This window comes from Somniosus microcephalus, chromosome 4 (assembly GCF_052327205.1).
Source record: "Somniosus microcephalus isolate GS21.2 chromosome 4, FLI_Smic_1.0, whole genome shotgun sequence".
Taxonomy (NCBI): Eukaryota; Metazoa; Chordata; class Chondrichthyes; order Squaliformes; family Somniosidae; genus Somniosus; species Somniosus microcephalus.
In genome coordinates, this window is record NC_140990.1 from 243,432,622 (window position 1) to 243,455,288 (window position 22,667).

General features: G+C 43.9%; 1 protein-coding gene across 2 annotated transcripts in view; it reads right to left on the reverse strand.

The window, feature by feature from the left end:
- Window positions 1-12,972, reverse strand: part of agps (alkylglycerone phosphate synthase) — a 179,479-nt gene extending 166,507 nt beyond the window's left edge. For both annotated transcript variants that reach the window (XM_085986091.1, XM_085986090.1), the window contains exon 1: window positions 12,667-12,972. In XM_085986091.1, the coding sequence (XP_085842217.1) occupies window positions 12,667-12,839 (173 nt within the window). In that variant the 5' untranslated portion in view covers window positions 12,840-12,972. The remainder of the gene's footprint in view (window positions 1-12,666) is intronic.
- Window positions 12,973-22,667: the final 9,695 nt, after the last annotated feature.

A 22,667-nucleotide genomic window follows, 5' to 3' on the forward strand; every position in this document is an offset into this window, starting at 1 on the left:
CTCTGCAATTGTAAACACACTGAAGTTCTACGCTCTGCAAACTGAACTCCCCGTACAACTTGATACACACTTTCTTCTGAAGGTGCATTAATTACAGATTCTGTAGAATATGGTCACAGGAGGTTCAAGCTATTGCATTTTTAATTGTGAAGTTACTGGCCAAACAATGCCACATCATTTGCTGTTAATCAGCACACAATGCTCCCTGAAACTGTGTCAAATTAGTTTGTGCATTAAGATTGCCAATTTCAAGGAACAGGTGCTGCTTGTATTCATTAACTCACTTGGGAACATTGGAATTTCTAGAAAAAAAGGCCAAGGTCCATCTAGTTCGCCTTCTACCGCCCTGGTAGTTGCATGATACGATATTAGAGTTGTTCACTAATCATAGCAATCAATCTTTATCAGTCTACCACAGACCGTGACATAAACGAGGAAGACCCCAGTGGTGGAATTCTTTGGGAATCATAGGTTCAATGTCACCTATTCCTTCCAAGCACGCTACACTTGCCATTTGCCATGTCTCAAATTACTCATACGTGATCCCAGATTATTATTTTCTGAAATAAAATCTAATTTGCATTTGAATGAATCAATACTACCTGCTTCCACCGTCTCCCTAGGGTGCCCTTTTCATAGATTGACCACTCGCTCCCTGAAATGTTTCCACAGGTAAGTTTTGAATTTACCCCCTTGAAAGGCAGGCAGTGTCCTCTGGTTCTACTGTTCTGGACAAGGTGAAACAGCTGGTCATGGTCTACATTATCTAATCCCTATTGAATCCTTAATACAGCAATCATTTTTTATTCATTCATGGGATGTGGACGTCCCTATTATTTGCCCATCCCTATTTGCCCTCGAGAAGGTGTCATGAGCTACCTTCTTGAATACAACCGAGTGGCTTGCTAGGCAGTTAAGAGTCAACCACATTACTGTGGTTTTACGACAAATTTCCCAGCCGCTGTGGTGGGATTTGAATTCATGTCTCCGGATCCTTAGTCCGGGATTATTAATCCAGTAACAACTATGCTACCGTACCCGCTATCGTATCTCCCCAACCTTTGCTTTTCCAGTGAGAACGTGCCCAATTTACATAATCACTCCTCATAATCCATTCCCGCCATCCCCTCAATCATTCTGGTTGCTCTTCTGTATACTTTCAAAAGCTACAATATCCTTTTAGTACTGTGGCAACCAGAACTGTACACAGTATTCTTAGTGCAATTGCAAGAATGGTTTACAAAGTGGCAGGATTACCTCACTATTTTGGCTCAATATTGACCTTTTAATACATCCCAACATCTAATTTGCTTTATTCACTGACACCAAGCATTGTTGTGATAGCTTCAATTTATTGTCCCAGATCACATTCATTTTCCATGCAGATTATTTTCTCTTCGTTCACGTAATAGTCCATTCATAGATTTTCTGTTCATGTGAAGCACTTTGCATTGCTCTACATTAAATTTAATGCTACCCATCTGCCCAATTCACAAGTACATTCAAATCCCCCTGCAGCTTATCCTGTTCACCGTTGAAGTCTACCACCTTCATTAGCTTTGTATCATCTGCAGATTTAGCAATCATCTTCTTGTTAAACAAAAAATGCACTGACTTTGCAAAACACCCCAGTGTTTCAAAATGAGGGTAGTGGGAATAGACACAAAGCTGTATTAGACAAGTTGGGGGAGGTGCGCAGACAATTGAGATGAAAAGTTTAGGAAAGGAATTTCAGAATGTTGAGACATGATGGCTGAAGGCGCTGCTGCCGATAGTGGTGCAGAGGAGAAGGGAATGTACAGCAGGCCACCTTAAGTTCATAACCTGCATCCATTGATACAGTACAAAGAAAATGCAGTGCTTATATATTTGTTTTTGCATTTGGAGTTATAAAGCCACATTCAATTTTTTTGTTTGGGGTGTGTTAAAAGGAGGAAAAACAGTCAAACGACATTTACAAATCATTAAATCTTTATGGTTTATGGAGTCATCTGAATTCCCTTAACTCCAGTCTTGAAACCTTGAACAAGGTATCCATTAATCTATATTTAACTAGCTGGAGTGCCCAGCGGTGCTGAGGGTTTTTTGAGGGCATGTTATGAAATAAACATATATTATGTCTGTGTGGGAAGGAGAGAGAGAGAGAGAGAGAGAGAGAGAGAGAGACTGAGGGGGGGGGGGGGGGGGGGGAGGGAAAAAGGAGAGAGAGAGACTGCTGGATTTAGTTCGCTTTCCTCTCTGTCCCTCCCTCCCTCCCCAGCGCCTCAGGCCTGGACACTGAGCCGAGCCCCGGGACCGGGCCGAGGGGGGGGGAGGCAGAGTCCCTGGCCGCAAACGGAGCCGAGCCCCCCCCCCCAAGTCCCCGGCCCGCAGGCGCAAACGGAGCCGAGCTACGGGACCGGGCCCGGGGGGGGGGGGAAGGCCAAGTCCCCGGCCGCAAATGGAGCCGAGGACCGGGCCGAGGAGGGGAAGCCCAAGTCCCCGGCTGGGGCCTCCAGCTCCACAAGGTGGGGAGACCTTCCCTGGAAGACAACGGAGTTCCTTCATAATTGAAATGGATCACTTCATTTCTAACTGTTCCTAAATACTATTTAAAACTTAATTAATTTGTTCTTTTCCTTAGTTCCCTGTATTAAAGTTCAGGTTTTTAAGCACCCCATAGCCAAGAAGACAACTGCACTACATGATCTGGCATTAAGCCATATAGAACAGGAAGGTGGCAGCTGTTAAAATGTGAATAAAAGTAAAAGCGGAGGTAAAGATGACGGAATTAACGGCAGTTTGAAAGATTAGGCCCCACCCACAGACGCCATGAAACACCCCCCGTGACGCAGCGCGCTCCCCCCGTAGGATTGGTCAACCTTCATGTCACTCAATGCTAATGAGCGGATTTCCCCCATATGATTGGCCAACCGCTAATGAGCGGAATTTTGAATGTTTTTTGTCTACTGTCCGAACAATTTTTGTCTGACCAAAAAGTAAATACACCTAGGACACCCTCCTAATCATAACCTTTCTTTTGATATAACATGTGTAGGTACGCTCTATAACTTGAGTGGTGCCCAGACAGAACTATCCTTTTATATATAAAAATAATAATAAAAAGATAGATTACAGGAGCTTGAATGGAAACCAAGACAAACACAGGTTCGTCTACTCTTGAGGACCATACATCTCTGCTTTTGATTAACAGCAATTTGGGCAATTAGAACTTTAAAAAAGGGGAGTTTTCATTATCACTAGTTTATTTGAAAAAAAGCACTATAATGAAAGGAAAACTATCCATTTTAAAATAAAACTTTAAACAAGTTATGCTGATGATCTAAAAATAGGAATGATCTTAGACAAATTTGTGAGCCCCAGTTTGACAGAGCTGAATAACGGACAGTTTATAGTTAATCCTGGAGATTTACCCGAATACATCACTTTAGTTGAAGGAGACACCACCCTTGCATTATTAACACCAAGTCACTTTCACCCAAAGATATCAGTAGTCCAAAGAGAGGAGAAATTATTGATTTTGAAAGGGCAACACCGACGACAATACTCTAGCACTTGTCTCACGTCAGTTACTACATGTAGTATATTTACTATCACAATACTGTCGGTAAAGTTTAATGTAAATGAAGGCCTTTGGTTATGCTCAAATTTCCACTCTCGTTCAGATTTAAAGCACCAGGTTTGGGAAGGCCATGAGATAGAGCACCAGGACAGCAATCCACACTGCGCTTTGACAGTCAGCTGAGAAAACTAGTATTTTTGCAACTATCTCCAAAAAGATTTAGTGCAACGTTGCCAGGGTCTTCTTAGAACACAAGAGACATATTAACAGATACATCCTTAGCAAAGGAGTAGTGGTGTAGCAAAGGAGATATTTGGGAAAAGAAACTTGGTAGGATGGCACTGATCCATTCTGCATACTAATCTACCAATGTGATCAATCAACAATGTTAGAAAATCTTTCTCCATTACTCATCATGTGAGGAGATCTGTTTCGTTGCATTGCCCAGTCAGAAAATTGTTTAATCTTCTGTAATTTCTGCCTTGATCACTGGTTTATTAATTCTACCAAATATATTCTGTGCAATATTACATCTCCTTTGTGGACATGTTTATTATTGCACCTATGGCCTTAGTCATCTTCCCATATTATCTTATTTACTCCCATACTTAAAACAGTCATCAGACTTGACAAACAGACAAGAGTTTATTTGACTTTAGGTTCCCAGGAATACAACCTGGCATGATCTTGCTCGTACAACCTGGCATGATCTTGCCTGTTTCCCATTGTCAGTGACCTTACTGTTCAAAATAATATCTCGGTGAGGTGAAATACTTGCTTTGTTTCTCCCTCAATAAACACTTAGACCTGTTGCTTCACTCATTACACTGGTGTCAGCCTTGGCTCAGTGGCCTCAGAGTTAGAAGTTCGTGGGTTTGTGTTAATAACTAATGGATCTTCTGTAATGTTCCTCATGGTGAGTCAGGCGATATGATGTCTTAGAATGACAGGAGCTAATCAAATTGGGCATGGCAGCCTTGAGGAAGAGTTCATAGTGTGTATTAGGGACGGGTTCCTTGAGCAGTATGTAACTGAACCAACCAGGGGGCAGGCAATCTTGGATCTGGTCCTGTGTAATGAGACAGGATTAATAAAAAATGTCCTCGTAAAGGATCCCCTTGGAATGAGTGACCATAATATGGTTGAATTCCAAATTCAGTTTGAGGGGGAGAGTTGGGTCTCAAACCAGCGTACTGAGCTTAAATAAAGGAGACTATGAATGAGAGTAAAATTGACTAAAGTGGACTGCGAAAACAGATTAAAGTGTAAGACGGTACAAGAGCAGTGGCCTACATTCAAGGAGATATTTCACATCTTTCAAGATAAATATATTCCACTGAGGAAAAAGGGGAGTAAAAGAAAAGACAGCCATCCGTGGCTTAGTAAATAAAGGATAGTATCCGACTGAAAACAAGGGCATATAAAGTAGCCAAATCTAGTGGGAGGATAGGAGATTGGGAAGCATTTAAAAGCCAGCAAACAATAACTAAAAGATTAATTAAGAAAGGGAAGATAGATTATGAAAGTAAACTAGCAAAAAATATAAAAACAGATAGCAAGAGTTTCTACAGTTATATAAAAAGAAAAAAAAAAAAAAAAGTGGCTAAAGTGAACGTTGGTCCCTTAGAGGATGAGACTGGGAAACTAGTGGTGGGGAACATGGAGATGGCAAAGACACTGAACAAATATTTTGTATCAGTCTTTACAGTAGAGGACACTAAAAATATCCCAACACTGGACAAACAGGGGGCAATGGGGGGGGGGGGGGGGGGGGGGGGGGGAGGAGCTAAACACGATTAAAATCACTAAGGAGATGGTACTCGGTAAAATAATGGGACTTAAAGCGAATAAATCCCCCGGACCTGATGGCCTACATCCTAGGGTCTTGAGAGAAGTGGCGGTAGGGATTGTGGATGCATTGGTGATCATTTTCCAAAACTCCTTGGACTCAGGAAAGGTCCTGGCAGATTTGAAAACTGCTAATGTAACACCCTTATTTAAGAAAGGGAAGTAGACAAAAAGCTGGAAACTATAGACCAGTTAGCCTAACATCTGTGGTTGGCAAAATGTTGGAGTCCATTATTAAGGAAACAGTAACAGAGCATTTGGATAAACATAATTTAATAGAACAGAGTCAGCATGGTTTTATGAAGGGGAAGTCATGTTTGACAAATGTGCTCGAATTCTTTGAGGACGTAACATACAGGGTGGATAAAGGGGACCCAGTGGATGTAGTGTATTTGGACTTCCAAAAGGCATTTGACAAAGTTCCACACAAAAGATTACTGATGAAGATTTTTTTAAAAATCACGGGATTGGGGGTAATATACTGGCATGGGTGGAAGATTGGCTATCTAACAGAAAACAGAGAGTTGGGATAAATGGTTCATTCTCGGGCTGGCAATCAGTAACTAGTGGTGTTCCGCAGGGGTCAGTGCTGGGACCCCAACTCTTTACAATCTATATTAACGATTTGGAGGAGGGGACCGAGTGCAACATATCCAAGTTTGCCGACGATACAAAGATGGGAGGGAAAGTTGTGAGTGAGGAGGACATAAAAAACCTGCAAAAGGACAGACAGGCTAAGTGAGTGGGCAGAGATTTGGCAGATGGAATATAATGTTGGAAAGTGTGAGGTTATGCACTTTGGCAGAAAAAAATCAAAGAGCAAGTTATTATCTAAATGGAGAGAAACTGCAAAGTGCTACAGTACAAAGGGATCTGGGGGTCCTGGTGCATGAAACACAAAAAGTTAGTATGCAGGTGATCAGGAAGGCCAATGGAATCTTGGCTTTTATTGCAAAGGGGATGGAGTATAAAAACAGGGAAGTCTTGCTGCAGTTATACAGGGTATTGGTGAGGCCACACCTGGAATACTGCGTGCAGTTTTGGTTTCCATATTTAAGAAAAGATATAGTTGCTCTCGAGGCGGTTCAGAGATGGTTCACTCGGTTGATTCCGGAGATGAGGGGGTTGACGTATGAGGAAAAAAGGTTGGAGTAGGTTGGGCCTCTACTCATTGGAATTCAGAAGAATGAGAGGCGATCTTATCGAAACATATGAGATTGTGAGGGGGCTTGATCGGGTGGATGCGGGGAGGATGTTTCCACTGATGGGTGAGACTAGAACTAGGGGGCATAATCTTAGAATAAGGGGCTGCCGTTTCAAAACGGAGATGAGGAGAAACTTCTTCACTCAGAGGGTAGTAAATCTATCGAATTTGCTACCCCAGAGAGCTGCAGAAGCTGCAACATTAAATAAATTTAAAATGGAGATAGACAGTTTCCTAGCAGATAAGGGAATTAGGGGTTACGGGGAGAGGGCAGGGAAGGGACGCGAGTCTAGATTCGGATCAGCTATGATCCTATTGAATGGAGGAGCAGGCCCGAGTGCCGTATGGCCTACTCCTGCTCCTGCTTCTTATGTTCTTATGAGCATTAACCATTAATGCACAATGTATTCATGCATTCATAAATTATTAAACTGAAATTAAAAATCCTACAAGTTACTGAAAATGATAAAGAAAAAGATACAAATTGAAGACAACTTGAAAACAAAAAAATCAAAACAGAAATATTATGAAGGAACAAAACAGGGCAGGCCTGAAAGATTACTTGGGTCAGGCCAAACACCACACATGCACAATTGGGACGGTTTTCGACAGAAAAAAGGCGCACTAATTGTTAAATATATATAAATATTATACAGCCTATGCAAGTATTCCATTCTAATTTTAAAAATGTCACAAAACAAACCACAGGGTTTTATTATTACATCAAAATAACTTAAGGGAAAAGCAAAAGTTAAAAAACAATTGAATTTGAAACAATGCAGCATGCAAAGTCAGGACAGTCAAAAGAAACACTGCACATGAGCAAACAGACAAAACAGTAAATAAAATGAAAGCATGAAATACGATATAAATCTATGCCCAGCTGAACAACTAGCCATCCTAGACCCCAAAATAATGGCAGGCCTCGAGGGAAATGTATCCTGCAGGATACTTTTCTCCAGTCCTACAGATCCTCCGACTCAAACTCATGTTTAATACAGTAATTGGTTTTTTTTTTTTGTTTGTTTTTTAAATACATACATATGCTTATTGCATTATTGAGTTCACCAGTATATTTTGTACCATACAGAATAATTTAAGGTCTGTGATAACCCAAAGCTTCTGGCAGTATTAAAGAAAAATTCCATAAAAGCCTTATGCTTCAGCAAAGGTCACATCCGACTTCCAAAATAAATTAGGAAGAGGTACTGGGACAACTCCTCCAAATTCAGACATTTATCATGGTTAAAGGAAAGAAAGGAGTGCCATTTATATAGCGCCTTTCACAACCTCAGGACATCCCAAAGCGCTTTACAGCCAATTTTGAAGTGTAGTCATTGCTGTAATCGAGGGAAACAGGAGCCAATTTGCAAGGTCCCACAAATAACAATGAGATACATGACCAGATAATCTGTTTTAGTGATGTTGGTTGAGGGATAAATATTGGCCAAGACACCAGAAGAACTTTGAATAGTGCCATGGGTTATTTCACATCTACCCAAGAGGTGACTATTTAATCCCGCAGTACTGCACTGAAGTGTTAGTCTGGGTTACGTGCTCAAGTCTCTGGCGTGGGGCTTGAACCCACGAACTTCTAACTCTGAGGCCACTGAGCCAAGGCTGACACCAGTGTAATGAGTGAAGCAACAGGTCTAAGTGTTTATTGAGGGAGAAACAAAGCAAGTATTTCATCTCACTGAGATATTATTTTGAACAGCAAGGTCACTGACAATGGGAAACGGGCAAGATCATGCCAGGTTGTACGAGCAAGATCATGCCAGGTTGTACGGGCAAGATCATACCAGGTTGTACTCCTCGGAACCTAAAGTCAAATAGACTCTTGTCTATGTTTGTCAAGTCTGATGACTGTTTTAAGTATGGGAGTAAATAAGATAATATGGGAAGATGACTAAGGCCATAGGTGCAATAAAAATGTCCACAAAGGAGATGTAATATTGCATAGAATATATTTGGTAGAATCACGGCAGAAATTACAGAAGATTAAACATAATTTTCTGACTGGGCAATGCAACGAAACAGGTCTCATCACATGGCGAGTAATGGAGAAAGCTTAAGAGAAATGTTAGTGCAACTAAAGACAAATGTTAAATATACCCAGCTATAAGTCTTATTTGTACCATCAAGTGCATAATATTTATCTCTTCTCCCTCACAACTTGTCAGGTCTGCCATTTCACTAAACCATGCTCAATCAGAAAACAGTTTGATGATTTGTAAAATTCAAGACCTAAAGGAAATTCCACTTTGGTCACCTATTTACCGCCATTCCTTCTGTCACGTACTGTATATACAGAATACTGCACAAATACAACTGTGTACATTTGCAAAATGGGAAATTAGCATTCTTATTTAAGCTTCTCCTTTGTGGTGTTTTCCCATCAAATTTGAGCATCACGGCCAAGAACCTTCCTTATATTCTAGAAAGTGTGACTAAACATGATCTTGTTCAGTTCCCACTCCCGGTAACTTAAAACCTTTACTTTGTGCATCTATTTATTACAGGTCATCAATAAAACAGTGATTAGAGGAAGCCACTCTGCACAAACCATATGTGACTGTGAATCACAAATTCTTTAACTTTTCATCTTTTAAATGTATAGAGCTGAAAAAAAATTATCGAAGAGCAGAATAAATAACTTACTATTGCAGAAAATATTTCATGATTCCATTCCCCAAGCAGAAAATACTTCATTAAAAAGTAATTAATTTGTCAAACCATTGTTTTCAAAATAATTAGTGCATTTACATGAAATTTATTTGCAACACTGAAGTTAATATATCTTTACAAACTAATTAGCATTTATATTGCTCATTGCAAGTATACACGGAAACATACTTTAACCTGTTAACAGGAAACACATTTTTTTTTTTTTTTAAATCAATGCACAGAAAAGTTATAACTGGTTAATAAAGTAGTTATATATTTTTATTATTCACTCAGGATGTGGGTATTGCTGGCAAGGCCAGCATTTATTGCTCATCACTAGGTGCCCTTGAGAAGGTGGTGGTGAGCTGCCTTCTTGAACCACTGCAGTCCATGTGCTGAAGGTGCTCCCACAATGCGGTTAGGTAGGGTGCTCCAGGATTTTGACCCAGCGACGATGAAGGATTGGCACTATATATTCAAGTCAGGATGGTGTGTGACTTGGAGGGGAGCTTGGAAGTGATGGTGTTCTTATGAACCTGTTGCTCTTCTCCTAGTTGGAAGTTATGGATTTGGGAAGTGCTGCCAAAGAAGTCCTGGTGAGTTGTTGCATTGCACCCTGAAGATAGTACATACATGCAGCCATGGTACTCCAATGGTGGAGGAAGTGGATGTTTAAGCCAGTAGATAGGGTGCCAATCAAACAGACTTTGTCCTAGATAATGTTGAGCTTCTTGAGTGTTGTTGGAGCTGCACCTATCCTATCCAGGCAAGTGAAGAGTATTCCATCACACACCTGACCTGTGCCTTGTAGATGATAGAGGGGCTTTGGGGAGGCAGGTGAGCCACTCACTGCAGGCCATTGACCTACTCTAGTGGCCATGGCATTTCTGTGGCTGGTGTAGTTTCTGGTCAATTGTGACTCCCAGGATGATGTGGGGGACTCAGCAATGGTAATGTCATTGAATAAGAAAGGGAGGTGGTTATGCTTTCTCTTGTTTGAGATGGTCAGTGCATGGCACATATGTTACTAGTCAATTATCAGTCCAAGCCTGGATGTTTTCCAGATGTTGTATGCAAACATGGACTGCTTCATTGTATGAGGAATAGGAATGGAGTTGGCCACTGTGCAATCATCAGCAAACAGGCCCACTTCTGACCTTATGATAGAGGGAAGGTCATTGATGAAGCAGCTGGAGAGTGTTGGGGGTAAGGATGCTGCCCTGAGGAACTTGTGCAGTGATGTCCTGGGGCTGAGATGCTTGGCCTCCATTGAGCTCAACCATCTTCCTTTGCACCAGGTATGACTCCAGCCACTGGAGAGTTTTCCCCCTTAGCCCCATTGACTTCAGTTTTACTAGGGCTCCTTGGTACCACACTTAGTCACTCTCACCTCACTTCTGGAATTCAGCTCATCATGTTTGGACCAAGACTGTAATAAATTCTGGATCAGAGTATTTCTGGTGGAACTCAAACTAAGTGTCAGTGAGCAAGTTATTGGCAAGTGCCACTTATGATGACTGCTTCAATCACATTGCTGATGAATGAGAGTAGGCTAATGGGACGAGAATTGGCCGGATTGGATTTGTACTGCTTTTTGTGGACAGGACATACTGGAGTGCAGGAAAAATAGGTTATAAGAAACATGCCATCTCAGCCAGTGAAGAGATATATATACACCATGCCAATTAACATGAAAAAAATGTTTTATACTGAACCGAGTGCACAATTGATTACCAAACTATATATATTTTAAAAATTAGCAGTAATGTTCACGCAATCATTAATCCTGATGCATAATCATTCAGCAATGACAGAAAAACCATATAAAATTGAAACTGGAATCCAGATTCTAGGCATACCAAAGCATAATTGTGATTTATTATTGGGGTTCAGTTATGAACTACGCTATCTACACTTCAATCAGCTGAATGTTGCCTACACTACACTGTCTTATAATGTATGCAGTCTTTTTTCAATCAACTGTGGAGTATCATTTCATTAACTACCAGTCATTATGTTACAATCCTTTATCCTTCACACATGAATTACAAAGTAGCACTGACCCAACATCCACCATGACAGCAGTCACAGGCAAAAAGCTGAATTAATCCTACAAACAAAATTCTAGTGCGCTTCATTATAGTTCAATGCACGGTTCAATTATAATCCACAAGAATGAAGCGCAAGCAATGTCAACAAACATCTCAACTTTGAAAGATCTTAATGCCTTGAAATATATCAAATTAAGTGATAATCTATATAAATAAATGAAAATAAAAACCTTGCCACATTTTGTTAGTGAAAATAAAATGGCTCGTGATTTGACTCTTGCTTATCTGATAACACATGATGAGGCCACAAGTTACATTTTAATTTAACTGGCTGAGAGACAGAACATATCTTTCACCTAGTAACACAAATACACCAGATACACAGCATGAAGTACAAGGTTCATATTAGGTCGATAAACGACTCAAACTTCACTCCTGTAGTTTATACCAGAACTCTTTAATAAGTTTGTGTTTTATAGTCATTCCTATATATCCATTACTTGTAATTTAATTTCATTGTATCTAGACTATTAATGTCAAGATGTTAATGTTAAAATTCCTGTTTTTTTTGCAGAATCCATTTCAGTAAATTCATCCAATTAACAACAATAGTTTGTTCTCCTTGTTGAATCTTTAGAGCAAGAAATATGCATCTTAGAAAAGCACTGATGCCATTTTCCAGTTGTGATTAGACACAATGGTTAGATACACCAGGGGCAATCTGAAGCGCTCTACTGTTTTAAAGAAAACAAAGTCCCCAAAGAGAATGTACCACTAGATGTCACAGCATAATGTCAGAAAAAAAAGTTACGTAGGCTGGAGAAACATCAGACCACCAATCACCCCATCCTATCACTACAACCCACCACTGACAGGCATGCAAGTGTCACTTGCCCATTTATTCACAGTTCAAAATACTGACCTAAAACACTTCAACAAAATCGATTTCAAAACTTGGAACTGAACAGTATGATGCAATGTAACAAATTAACAGAGTGATTGTCCAAATGCCTCGATTACTGTAGCTATTTCTACTCGAAATCTGCAACTGTTACTCGCTGAGCTTCTGCAGAAAGCAGCAAACACACACACCCTCGCTGGGCATTTATTATTTAGATATGTCACTGAAACCGAGCCGCCCGTCCTGGGCCCCAACTACAAACTCTGAGCGCAGCCGCCCATCCCGATAATCAAGGCTCGCTCCTTTAAAATCGGACCGCAATCCGGCCAGCCGGCGGAGTGTGAGCAGCCGAGCCGAGCCAAGTCCTCCCTCCCAGTCCCGGTCCCGCCGCGCCCATTCAAACTGCCGGCCGACCAGCCGCCTCGGCACCCACCTCCGTCGGGGGATGGTCCCCGCTGTTTTGGCGACGCTGTCGGTGTCCCCCAGCTCTATGGCTCGGCACTGTCCGAGTGCCGGCGGCGGTGCGGGCTCGGCTCTCCGCAGGTGCCCTGCCATCACCCGCAGCCGCTGCCGAGCACGGGGCTGCGTGCGCTCGCCTGACGCCATTCTTCCGTGTTGTGGCTATGAGCGCCGCGGGGTCAGAGGTGAACTCACCGGGGCCTCCGCTCCCGGCAGCCCCCGCGCGCACCCTGCAGCAACAAGTGGGCGGAGCCTCGCTCAGCGCAGGAGGAGGCCATTCAGCCCTGCCTGTGCCGCCTCTTTTGTGGAGCTATCTTTATTAGTCCCACTCCCTCCTGCTCTTTTGTAGCCCCGCAGTTTTTTTTCCCCTTCAAGTAATTATCCAATTCCTTTTTGAAAGTTACTGGTGCATCTGCTTCCACCATCTTAACCACTGTTTTATATAGGTTTAGCATAACTTCCTTGCTTTTGTATTCTATGCCTCTTTAAAGTCAAGGATCCCATATGCTTTTTTTTAACAGCCATCTCAATTTGTCCTCCCACCTTCAAAGATTTGTGTACATACACCCCCTGGGCCTCTCTGTTCCTGCACCCCATTTAACATTGTATCATTTAGTTCATATTGCCTCCCTTCTTCCTACTAAAATGTATCATTTCACACTACGCTGCATTAAATTTCACCTGCCATATGTCTGCCCATTTCACCAGTGTGTCTATGTCCTCCTGAAGTCTGTTACTATCCTTCTAATTGTTTATTACATTTCCAAGTTTCGTGTCTTCTGGAAACTTTGAAATTATGTCCTGTATACCCAAGTCCAGGTCATTAATATATATCAAAAAGAACAGTGGTCCTAATACTGATCCCTGGGAAACACCACTGTTTACTTTCCTCCAGTCTGAAAAATAATTGTTCACCACTACTCTCTGCTTTCTGTCCCTTAGCCAATTTTGTATCCATACTGCCACTGTCCCATTAATCCCATGGGCTTTAATTTTGCTAACAAGTCTATTATGTGGTACTTTGTCAAACGCCTTTTGAAAGTCCATATACACATCAACCGCACTACCCTCATCAAATCTTTCCATTACTTCATCAAAGAACTCAATCAAGTTAGTCAAACATGATTTGCCTTTAATAAATCCATGCTGATTTTCATTTATTAGCCCATACTTTCCCAAATGCCAATTAATTTTGTCCTGGATTATTGTCTCTAAAATTTTCTCTACCACTGGCGTTAAGCTGGCTGGCCTGTAGTTGCCGGGTTTATCCCTCTCCCCTTTTTTAAACAAGGGTGTAACATTTGCAATCCTCCAGTCCTCTGGCACCACCCCCATATCTAAGGAGGATTGGAAGATTGTGGCCAGAGCCTTAGCAATTTCCTCCCTTACTTCCCTCAGTAAGGTAGGATGCATCCCATCCGGGTGACTTTTCTACTTTGAGGACTGCCACCCTTTTAAGTATCTCTTTATCTATTTTATCCTATCCAATATTACTACTACCTCCTTTACTGCTACATTAGCAGCATCCACTTCTCTAGTGAAGATAAATGCAAAGTACTCATTTAGTACCTCAGCCATGCCCTCTGCCTCCACAAGAATATCTGCGTTTTGGTCACTAATCGGCCCCACCCTTCCTTTGACTACCCTTTTACGATTTATATGTTTAAAAAAACTTTGGATTCTTTTTATGTTAGCCGCTAATCTATTCTTATTCTCTCTCTTTGCCCCTCTTATTCCCTTTTTTAGATCTCCTCTGTGCATTTTATATTCAGCTTGGTTCTTTACTGCCTCCTTTTTTGTCTCATTTAAATTTCTATATCTTTTATCACCCAGGGAGCTGTAGTTTTAAATGCCCTTCCTATCCCCCTCGTGGGAATGTGTCTATTCTGTACCCAAACCATCTCCGCTTTGAAGACCTCCCATTGTGCAATTACTGTTTAGCCTACCAATTTTTGATTCCAATCCACATGGGTCAGATCAGATCCCTTTTCAGCTCACTGATGTTAACTGGAGGAGGGCTAAGTATTTTTACGCTTGATTGTTCCTTGTCCTTTTCTATAACTATTCTAAACCTGATGATATTATGTTCCCCAAATGCTCTCCCACTGAACTATGCCCCATTTAATTCCACTGAACTAGATCCAGTGCTGCTTCCTTCCTTGTTGGGCTGAAGACACACTGATCAAGAAAGTTCTCATGTCCACATTTCAGGAATTCCTCTCCCTCTTTGTCCTTTACATTATTACTATCCCAGTCTATATTCAGATAATTGAAGTCCCCCCTATCACTACTCTGTAGTTCATGCATCTTTCTGTAACTTGCCTGCAAATTTGCTCTTCTATCTCCTTCCCACTATTTGGTGGACTATAGTATACACTCAGTAGCAAAATAGATTCTATCTTTGACCCCTCAGTTACATCATCCTTCTCCAGTGCTATAATAGTTTCTTTGATCAATACTGCCACCCCCTCGTTTTTTCCTTCCCTATTTTTTCTAAACATCTTGTAGCCAGGAATATTAAGTTCCCAATCCTTCCCTTCTTTGAGTCAGGCCTCTGTTATTGCCACTATATCATAGTCCCATGTGGCGACTTGTGCATGCAACTTACCAACCTTATTTACCACGCTCCACACATTTACGCACATGCACTCCAAACCCATCTTAGACTGCTTCACATTTGCCCCGTCTCATCCCTCCTATTTCTGAACTATTCTTTACTCTAGTACTATTTACCTCTCCCAGTCCTCTGTGCACATTGTTTCTCCTCTCTAATGTTTCATCCTGGTGCCCATCCCCAGCCAAATTGGTTTAAACCCTCCTTCACCACAATAGTTCACATTCCCACCAGGACATTGGTCCCAGCTCTGTTGAAGTGCAACCCATCCAATGCTCCCCCTAATTTTTTTTTTTTTTTTTTTTTTTTTTTTATATAAAGAGTGCGGTCCCTTTAACTGTGTGCGCAGCCCGTTCAAATTTTCATGCATGCGCAGTTTCTTCCCTGTAGAAGCCAGTGAGCGGCCTGCGTGGGACTTCCAGACTGCTGCACAGCTTAGCGGGAACATTGAACCTGTCCCCCTTGAGCATGTCCCTCCTATCCCAGAACCGCTCCCAGTGCCCCAGGAATCTGAAGTCCTCCCTTCTGCTACATTTCTCCAGCCACGCATTAACCTGTTCTATCCTACTATTCCTATACTCACTAGTGCATGGCACTGGGAATAATCCAGAGATTACTACCTTTGAGGTCCTGCTCTTTAATTTCCTCCCAAGCTCCTGAAACTCTCACTGTAGGACCTCAACCCTTTTCCTTCCTATGTCACTGGTTCCCACATGGACCACGACTTCTGGCTGTTCCCCTTCACCCCCTCAAAATGTTCTGCACCCTCTCAGTGATGTCCTTTACCTTGGCACCAGGGAGGCAACACACCATACAGAATTCACATTGGTGGTTGCAGAAGTACCTGTTTTTACCCCAGCTATGAAATCCCCTATGACCACTGCATTTCTACACTTTGCTATGCTTCCCGCCCCCTACCATGTGCACTAATGGCTGTCCTCTAGACTGCACTCCTCCGAGGTGTCATTACCCTCACCTGTATTCAGCACTGAAAACCAGTTTAAGAGTGCCACCCTCCTGGAGGATTCCTGCACTGTCTGCCTCTTCCTGCCCTGCCAAATGGCCACCCACTTACTATCCTCCTGAACTCTCTGTAACTGCGGGGTGACTACCTCCATGTGCTCCAGTCTCCTGTATGCCCTGCCGTGAATCCAGCCTCTCCTCAAGCTCAGAAACCCTGAGCTTGAGTTCGAGCAACTAGAGACACTTCCTGCACATGTGGTTATCCAGGATACGTGAAGGCTCTGAAGTTCTCACATGGCACAGCAATTGCAGGCAATGGGTCTCAACTGTCCCACCAGGGTTTGTTAGATTTATAAATGTATGATCCAAAAGGGTGAGACTGATGGCAACCCCATTTAAATATATTCAGCTGTGTTTATTTTTAAACAGTGAGATACAGCTAAATAGACTGCATTTTTAAAATCAAGATAAGTGAGACTCATTCATAATGAGTGGAAAACGGTTGGGATGGTGGGATAAAGCTGTAAGTTTTTTTTGATTGGTAAGGTAAAATCAGGCAAATGCTTTCCTCATCCCAAGATGTTAATGGGGCCAAAGCTGAGAACAAGCATATGAAAGTTAATATATAAGAAATAATTACATTCTACAAGTATTCAGTTGATTAAACGGGGCAACATGTTTCCTGACATAATGTTAATCCAAGTAAAATTAATAATTTTGGCATAAATGAGATGGAGGTTCTACACAGACTAAAAGAGCTCAAAAGAAATAAATCCACAGGGATGGAGTGTATTTATTCCTGATTACTAAGTGAGACAAGGGATGAGATTTGTGAGGCATTAGCAATTATTTGAGGGAGTCATTGAACACTAGGAGGTCCTGGTAGATTAGAGACAGGCTATCTTAGTGCCCATTTTCAAAGAGGGTGACAAAACAGCGCCATTAGTCTAATGTCAATATTACATAAAATTATAGAATTTATTATCAGCACTAAACTTGAGGATTACCAATATGATACTAACCTACTAAATAGTAGTTAGCATGCATTCAGATGCAGGGCTTTCCTCCACTCCAAAGTGGGACATGAGAAGAAGGATTAGGTATGAGCATACCGTCATCATCAGCAATCCTTTCAACTTCGCCACTCGCCACAGATTCAGTGACGGCCCCTCCAATAATTTCCAACACTGTTTCCTCCAGCTCTGTCAGGTTCTGCAGACGGGCTTCCCTTCCGCCCGTCTGCTGGTGCGCCCAGTGGTTATGAGCCACCTTTGTCTGCAAGAGAAAGGGAAGTGTGTCGGTGAGTGTGGTACAATGTGTTTGGGCGATGTGCCTGTAATGGTTGAATAGCTGGCATTGTGTGCAAGGTGTGAGATATGGGTGTGAGTCTTGCAGCAGTGGTAAGTGTGTGAGGGTGAAGTGAAGCTATGATTGTGAGGTATGAGTGGTGATAGGTAGAGATTGTTGGTAGGTGAGTGATGTGGGTGTGGTGCATTGAGCAGTGTGTGAGGCTAGTGGTGCAGATGGTGAGATATGGCATTTGAAGGTGCATTCACTCACTTTGACCACTCATGTGAGGTCATTAAACTTCTTGCAGCACTAGATCCAGGCAGGACCTGGGGACGACACTTGTCGCACTGACAGCTTGTGCTATTTCCTTCCTTAGCCTCCTGCTGTTTTGCCCCCCTGTGAGTAGAGGACCTGATGGTGTCTTTGAACCTCCAGGATCAAGGCCTCCAGTGCCGCATTGGAAAATCTCCTCGCCCTCACTCTTGGCTATTGGGCCATGGCTTTATCCACACTGACAATGAGGTGCTTCTGCAACAAAGCAGTTCCCCTTTAAGTAGTGCAGAGAGCCTGGGCCAAACTTTATTGCCCAGTAGACTGCACCTGATATTGGCCCCCCTGTTCAGCACTAAGCCAATCAGCAGCATGTTTAGCGCTGAGATCAGCGCTGCAATCAATATAACGAGCAAGCAGCACGGATTTTGCATGCTGCCTGCACCACTTTGAACAGGCACGGCCTCATCGCGCTTTGCGCTGTCCAGGCCCGTTTTCGGGCCTTATCTAATTTCTAGGCCCGTAGCTACACCCCAGGAAGCAAGCATTCATTTTTCAATTGGGTCTGGCTGATTTACACCAATAAAGTTGGAAAATTCAGGCTCTGTCTCCCAACATACAAACTGGGGTTGAGTACCCCCCTGCTTGTTGATATAATGGATTACCAAGGTATTGTCTGTCAACAGGAATTCATTCATTCTGCCTAGATGAATGGTGGAAAATGCTGCAATGTAAATTTACTGCCGGAGATTCCCAGCAGAACGTCCAATTCCCCTACACTCAATTTTCTTAGAGATGATTATCCAGCCCAATAGAAATGCATCCATCACTACTCAGATTTGAGGGGAGAAGTGCCTGAAAGGGAACCTCTAGAAAGACATTGCTACCCTGAATCCACAACTGGAAAGCCAGCTTTGATACCCTGTCCACCTGAACCAGATAGGACAAGGGAGTCTACAGTCTGATCAAGTTAAATTGAGGGCCCTAATGAACCAATGCACCTTTGGAAGCACAGAGACAGTAGGGTAAATTTTAACATCCAATAACTAGTGAGTTGGGACCCTGGGGGAGGGGTGTTAAATTTTTTGATTTTTCAATCAGGAGCACAACCTGGCTCCAATGTGCCCACATCCGGGTTTAACAGAGGTGTGTTTGGATGCCGACGAGAAACCTACACGCCGAAGTCGGGGATGTAATTAATGCAGATGGGTGGGTACTTATTGGCGCAATTAACATCCTTGGGAAAAGTTAATGAGGTCTTTGCAAATTGTTTAAATTTCCCTCCAAATTTAACTTGAGGGGCTCGGGAAACTGACCAGGGAAACAGAGGCAAATTTGAGCAGCAGTTCAGGTGGGTATTTAAACTTGTCATTGTCCCATCTGAGTAAGACCACAGCTGGTGTCTTAGTTCCCTCTGGAAAAAGTTTAGCTGAGAGTACTTGTGTGGATACAGCTTTTTTCAACCTTGGAGGCTTTCAAAGTGATAAAATCAGGATGGGAGGTGCATTGGATGTGCTGTCAAACCATCACCAGGGAAAGCCAACTCCAAAGGTACCCTCCTCCTGACAAAATGCTTAGAACATGGCCTTGTCATAACCAACACCTTTTTCCGTCAGAGAGACAAGTACAAGGCTTCATGGCAACACCCTTGCTCCAAGCACTGGCATCTGCTAGACTACGTCCTCGTCTGAGCAAGGGACCGCAAGGACGTCCGCATCACCCACGCCATGACAGGAGCTGATGACTGCTGGACAGACCGCCGCCTAATCCGCTCTGTCATCTCCATCAATGTAGCCCCAAAACAGTGGCGGCAACAGAAACAATGCCACAGGAAAATCAACACTGGAACACTCAAAGACCCTGCTAAGAAAGCCCTATTCAGCCTGCGCCTCACAACCAGCCTGACGACTCCCAGTGATGCAGAGACACAGAGCAGCGCCTGGTCTGCACTCAAGGCCTCCATAATCAGCACCTGTGAAGAGATGCTCGGTCACTCGACCAGGAAACACCAAGACTGGTTCGATGAGAACGACCAGGAGATCCAGGAGCTAATAAGCCGCAAGCGCAAGGCATTACTGATCTGGAGGCAGCAATAGAACTTGAGAGCAAGAAAGCAGTTCTACAGATGCCTGAAGGCCGAGGTCCAACAAAAAACTCACGACATAAAGAACAGATGGTGGGTGGAGAAAGTGCAGGAGATCCAGCAGCTAGCCGACAACCACGACGTGCGTGGATTCTTTAGCGCAGTCAAGACCACCTACGGCCCAACCACCCAAGGTCCTACTCATCAAGGACAGAGAGGCAGTCAGTCCCCGCTGGAAGGAGCACTTCGAAGATCTCCTTAACCGAGACTCTGTCTTTGACGCGAGTGTCCTCAACTCCATCCCGCAGCATGCTACCCGCCACCATCTCAGCACAACCCCAGCCCGGCATGAGGTTGAAAAGGCCATCCGACAACTGAAGAACAACAAGGCCTCAGGAGCAGATGGAATCCCTGCTGAGGCACTAAAGCATGGCGGAGAAATACTATTGGCGCGATTACATGAACTAATTTCTCTTATTTGGAAGGAGGAGAGCATGCCAGGAGATCTCAGAGATGATGTAATCGTGACCATTTTCAAGAAAGGTGACAAGTTCAATTGCAGTAATTGCAGAGGAGTCTCTCTGCTGTCTGCCACAGGGAAAGTCATCGCAAGAATCCTCTTCAATCACCTTCTCCCAATGGCTGAAGAGCTCCTCCCAGAGTCGCAATGTGTATTCCGCCCATGAAGGGGCACAATGGGCATGATCTTTACCGCGCGTCAATTACAAGAGAAATGCAGGGAACAGCACCAACCGCTGTACATGGACTTCTTTGACCTCACAAAGGCCTTCAACACTGTCAACCATGAGGGATTATGGAGTCCTCAAATTTGGCTGCCCTCAAGTTTTTCACCATCCTCCGACTGCTTCACAATGACATGCAAGCCGTGATCCTGAGCAATGGATCCACCACAGACCCAATTCACGTATGGACCAGAGTCAAGCAAGACTGTGTCATTGCACCAACGCTCTTCTCGATCTTCCTTGCTGCAATGCTCCATCTCACCCTCAGCAAGCTCCCCGCTGGAGTGGAGCTAATCTACAGAACAATCGGGAAACTGTTCAACCTCCATCGCCTCCAGTCCAGATCCAAGGCCGTCCCATCTTCTGTCATCGAATTACAGTATGCAGACGACACTTGTGTCTGCACACACTCGGAGGTCGAACTCCAAACCATCGTCAACACCTTCACCAAAGCATACGAGAGCATGGGCCTTACACTAAACATCCGTAAGACAAAGGTCCTCTACCAACCTGTCCCCGCCACACAGTACTGCCCCCCAATTATCAAAATCCATGACAAGGCCTTGGACAACATGGACCACTTTCCATACCTCGGGAGCCTACTGTCAACAAGGGCAGATGTCGATGACGAAGTCCAACATCGCCTTCAGTGTGTCAGTGCAGCCTTCGGTCGCCTGAGGAAGAGAGTGTTTGAAGATCAGGACCTCAAACCCGGCACTTAGCTCGTGGTCTGCAGAGCCGTAGTGATACCCGCCCTCCTGTATGCTTCAGGGACATGGACCATGTACAGCAGGCACCTCAAAGCACTGGAGAGGTACCACCAATGCTGCCTCCACAAGATCCTGCAAATCCATTGGCAGGATATACGTACCAACATCAGAGTTCTCACTCAGGCCAACATCCCCAGCATCGAAGCGCTGACCACGCTCGATCAGCTCCGATGGATGGGCCACATCGTCCACTTGCTCAATACAAGACTCCAAAAACAAGCGCTCTACTCGGAACTCCGACACGGCAAGAGAGCCCCAGATGGGCAGAGGAAACGCTTCAATGACACCTTCAAAACCTCCTTGAAAAAGTGTAACATCCCCACCGACACCTGGGAATCCCTGGCCCAAGACCGCACAAAGTGGAGGAGAAGCATCCAGGAAGGCGCCGACCACCTCGAGTCTCTTCGCCGGGAGCAAGCGGAAGCCAAGCGCAGGCAGCGCAAGGAGCGCACGTCAACCCAAGCACCCCACCCACCGTCTGCCCCACCTGTGACAGAGACTGTAGGTCCCGCATTGGACTCATCAGTCACCTGAGAACTCATTTTTAATGTGGAAGCAAGTCATCCTCGGTTCCGAGGGACTGCCTAAGAAGAGAAGAAGAAGAAGCACAGGAGAGAGCTGCGCAGGAGAGAAATGCACAGGAGAGAGGTGCACAGGAGAGAGGTGCACAGGAGAGAGGTGCACAGGAGAGAAGTGCACAGGAGAGAGGTGCACAGGAGAGAAGTGCACAGGAGAGAGGTGCACAGGAGAGAGGTGCACAGGAGGGAGGTGTACAGGAGAGAAGTGCACAGGAGAGAAATGCACAGGAGAGAAGTGCACAGGAGGGAGGTGCACAGCAGAGAGGTGCACAGGAGAGAGGTACACAGGAGAGAAGTGCACAGGAGAGAGGTGCACAGGAGAGAGGTGTACAGCAGAGAGGTGTACAGGAGAGAGGTGTACAGGAGAGAGGTGCACAGGAGAGAGGTGTACAGGAGAGAGGTTCACAGGAGAGAGGTTCACAGGAGAGAGGTGTACAGGAGAGAGGTTCACAGGAGAGAGGTTCACAGGAGAGAGGTTCACAGGAGAGAGGTTCACAGGAGAGAGGTGCACAGGAGAGAGGTGCACAGGAGAGAGGTGCACAGCAGAGAGGTGTACAGGAGAGAGGTTCACAGGAGAGAGGTGTACAGGAGAGAGGTGCACAGGAGAGAGGTGCACAGGAGAGAGGTGCACAGGAGGGAGGTGTACAGGAGAGAAGTGCACAGG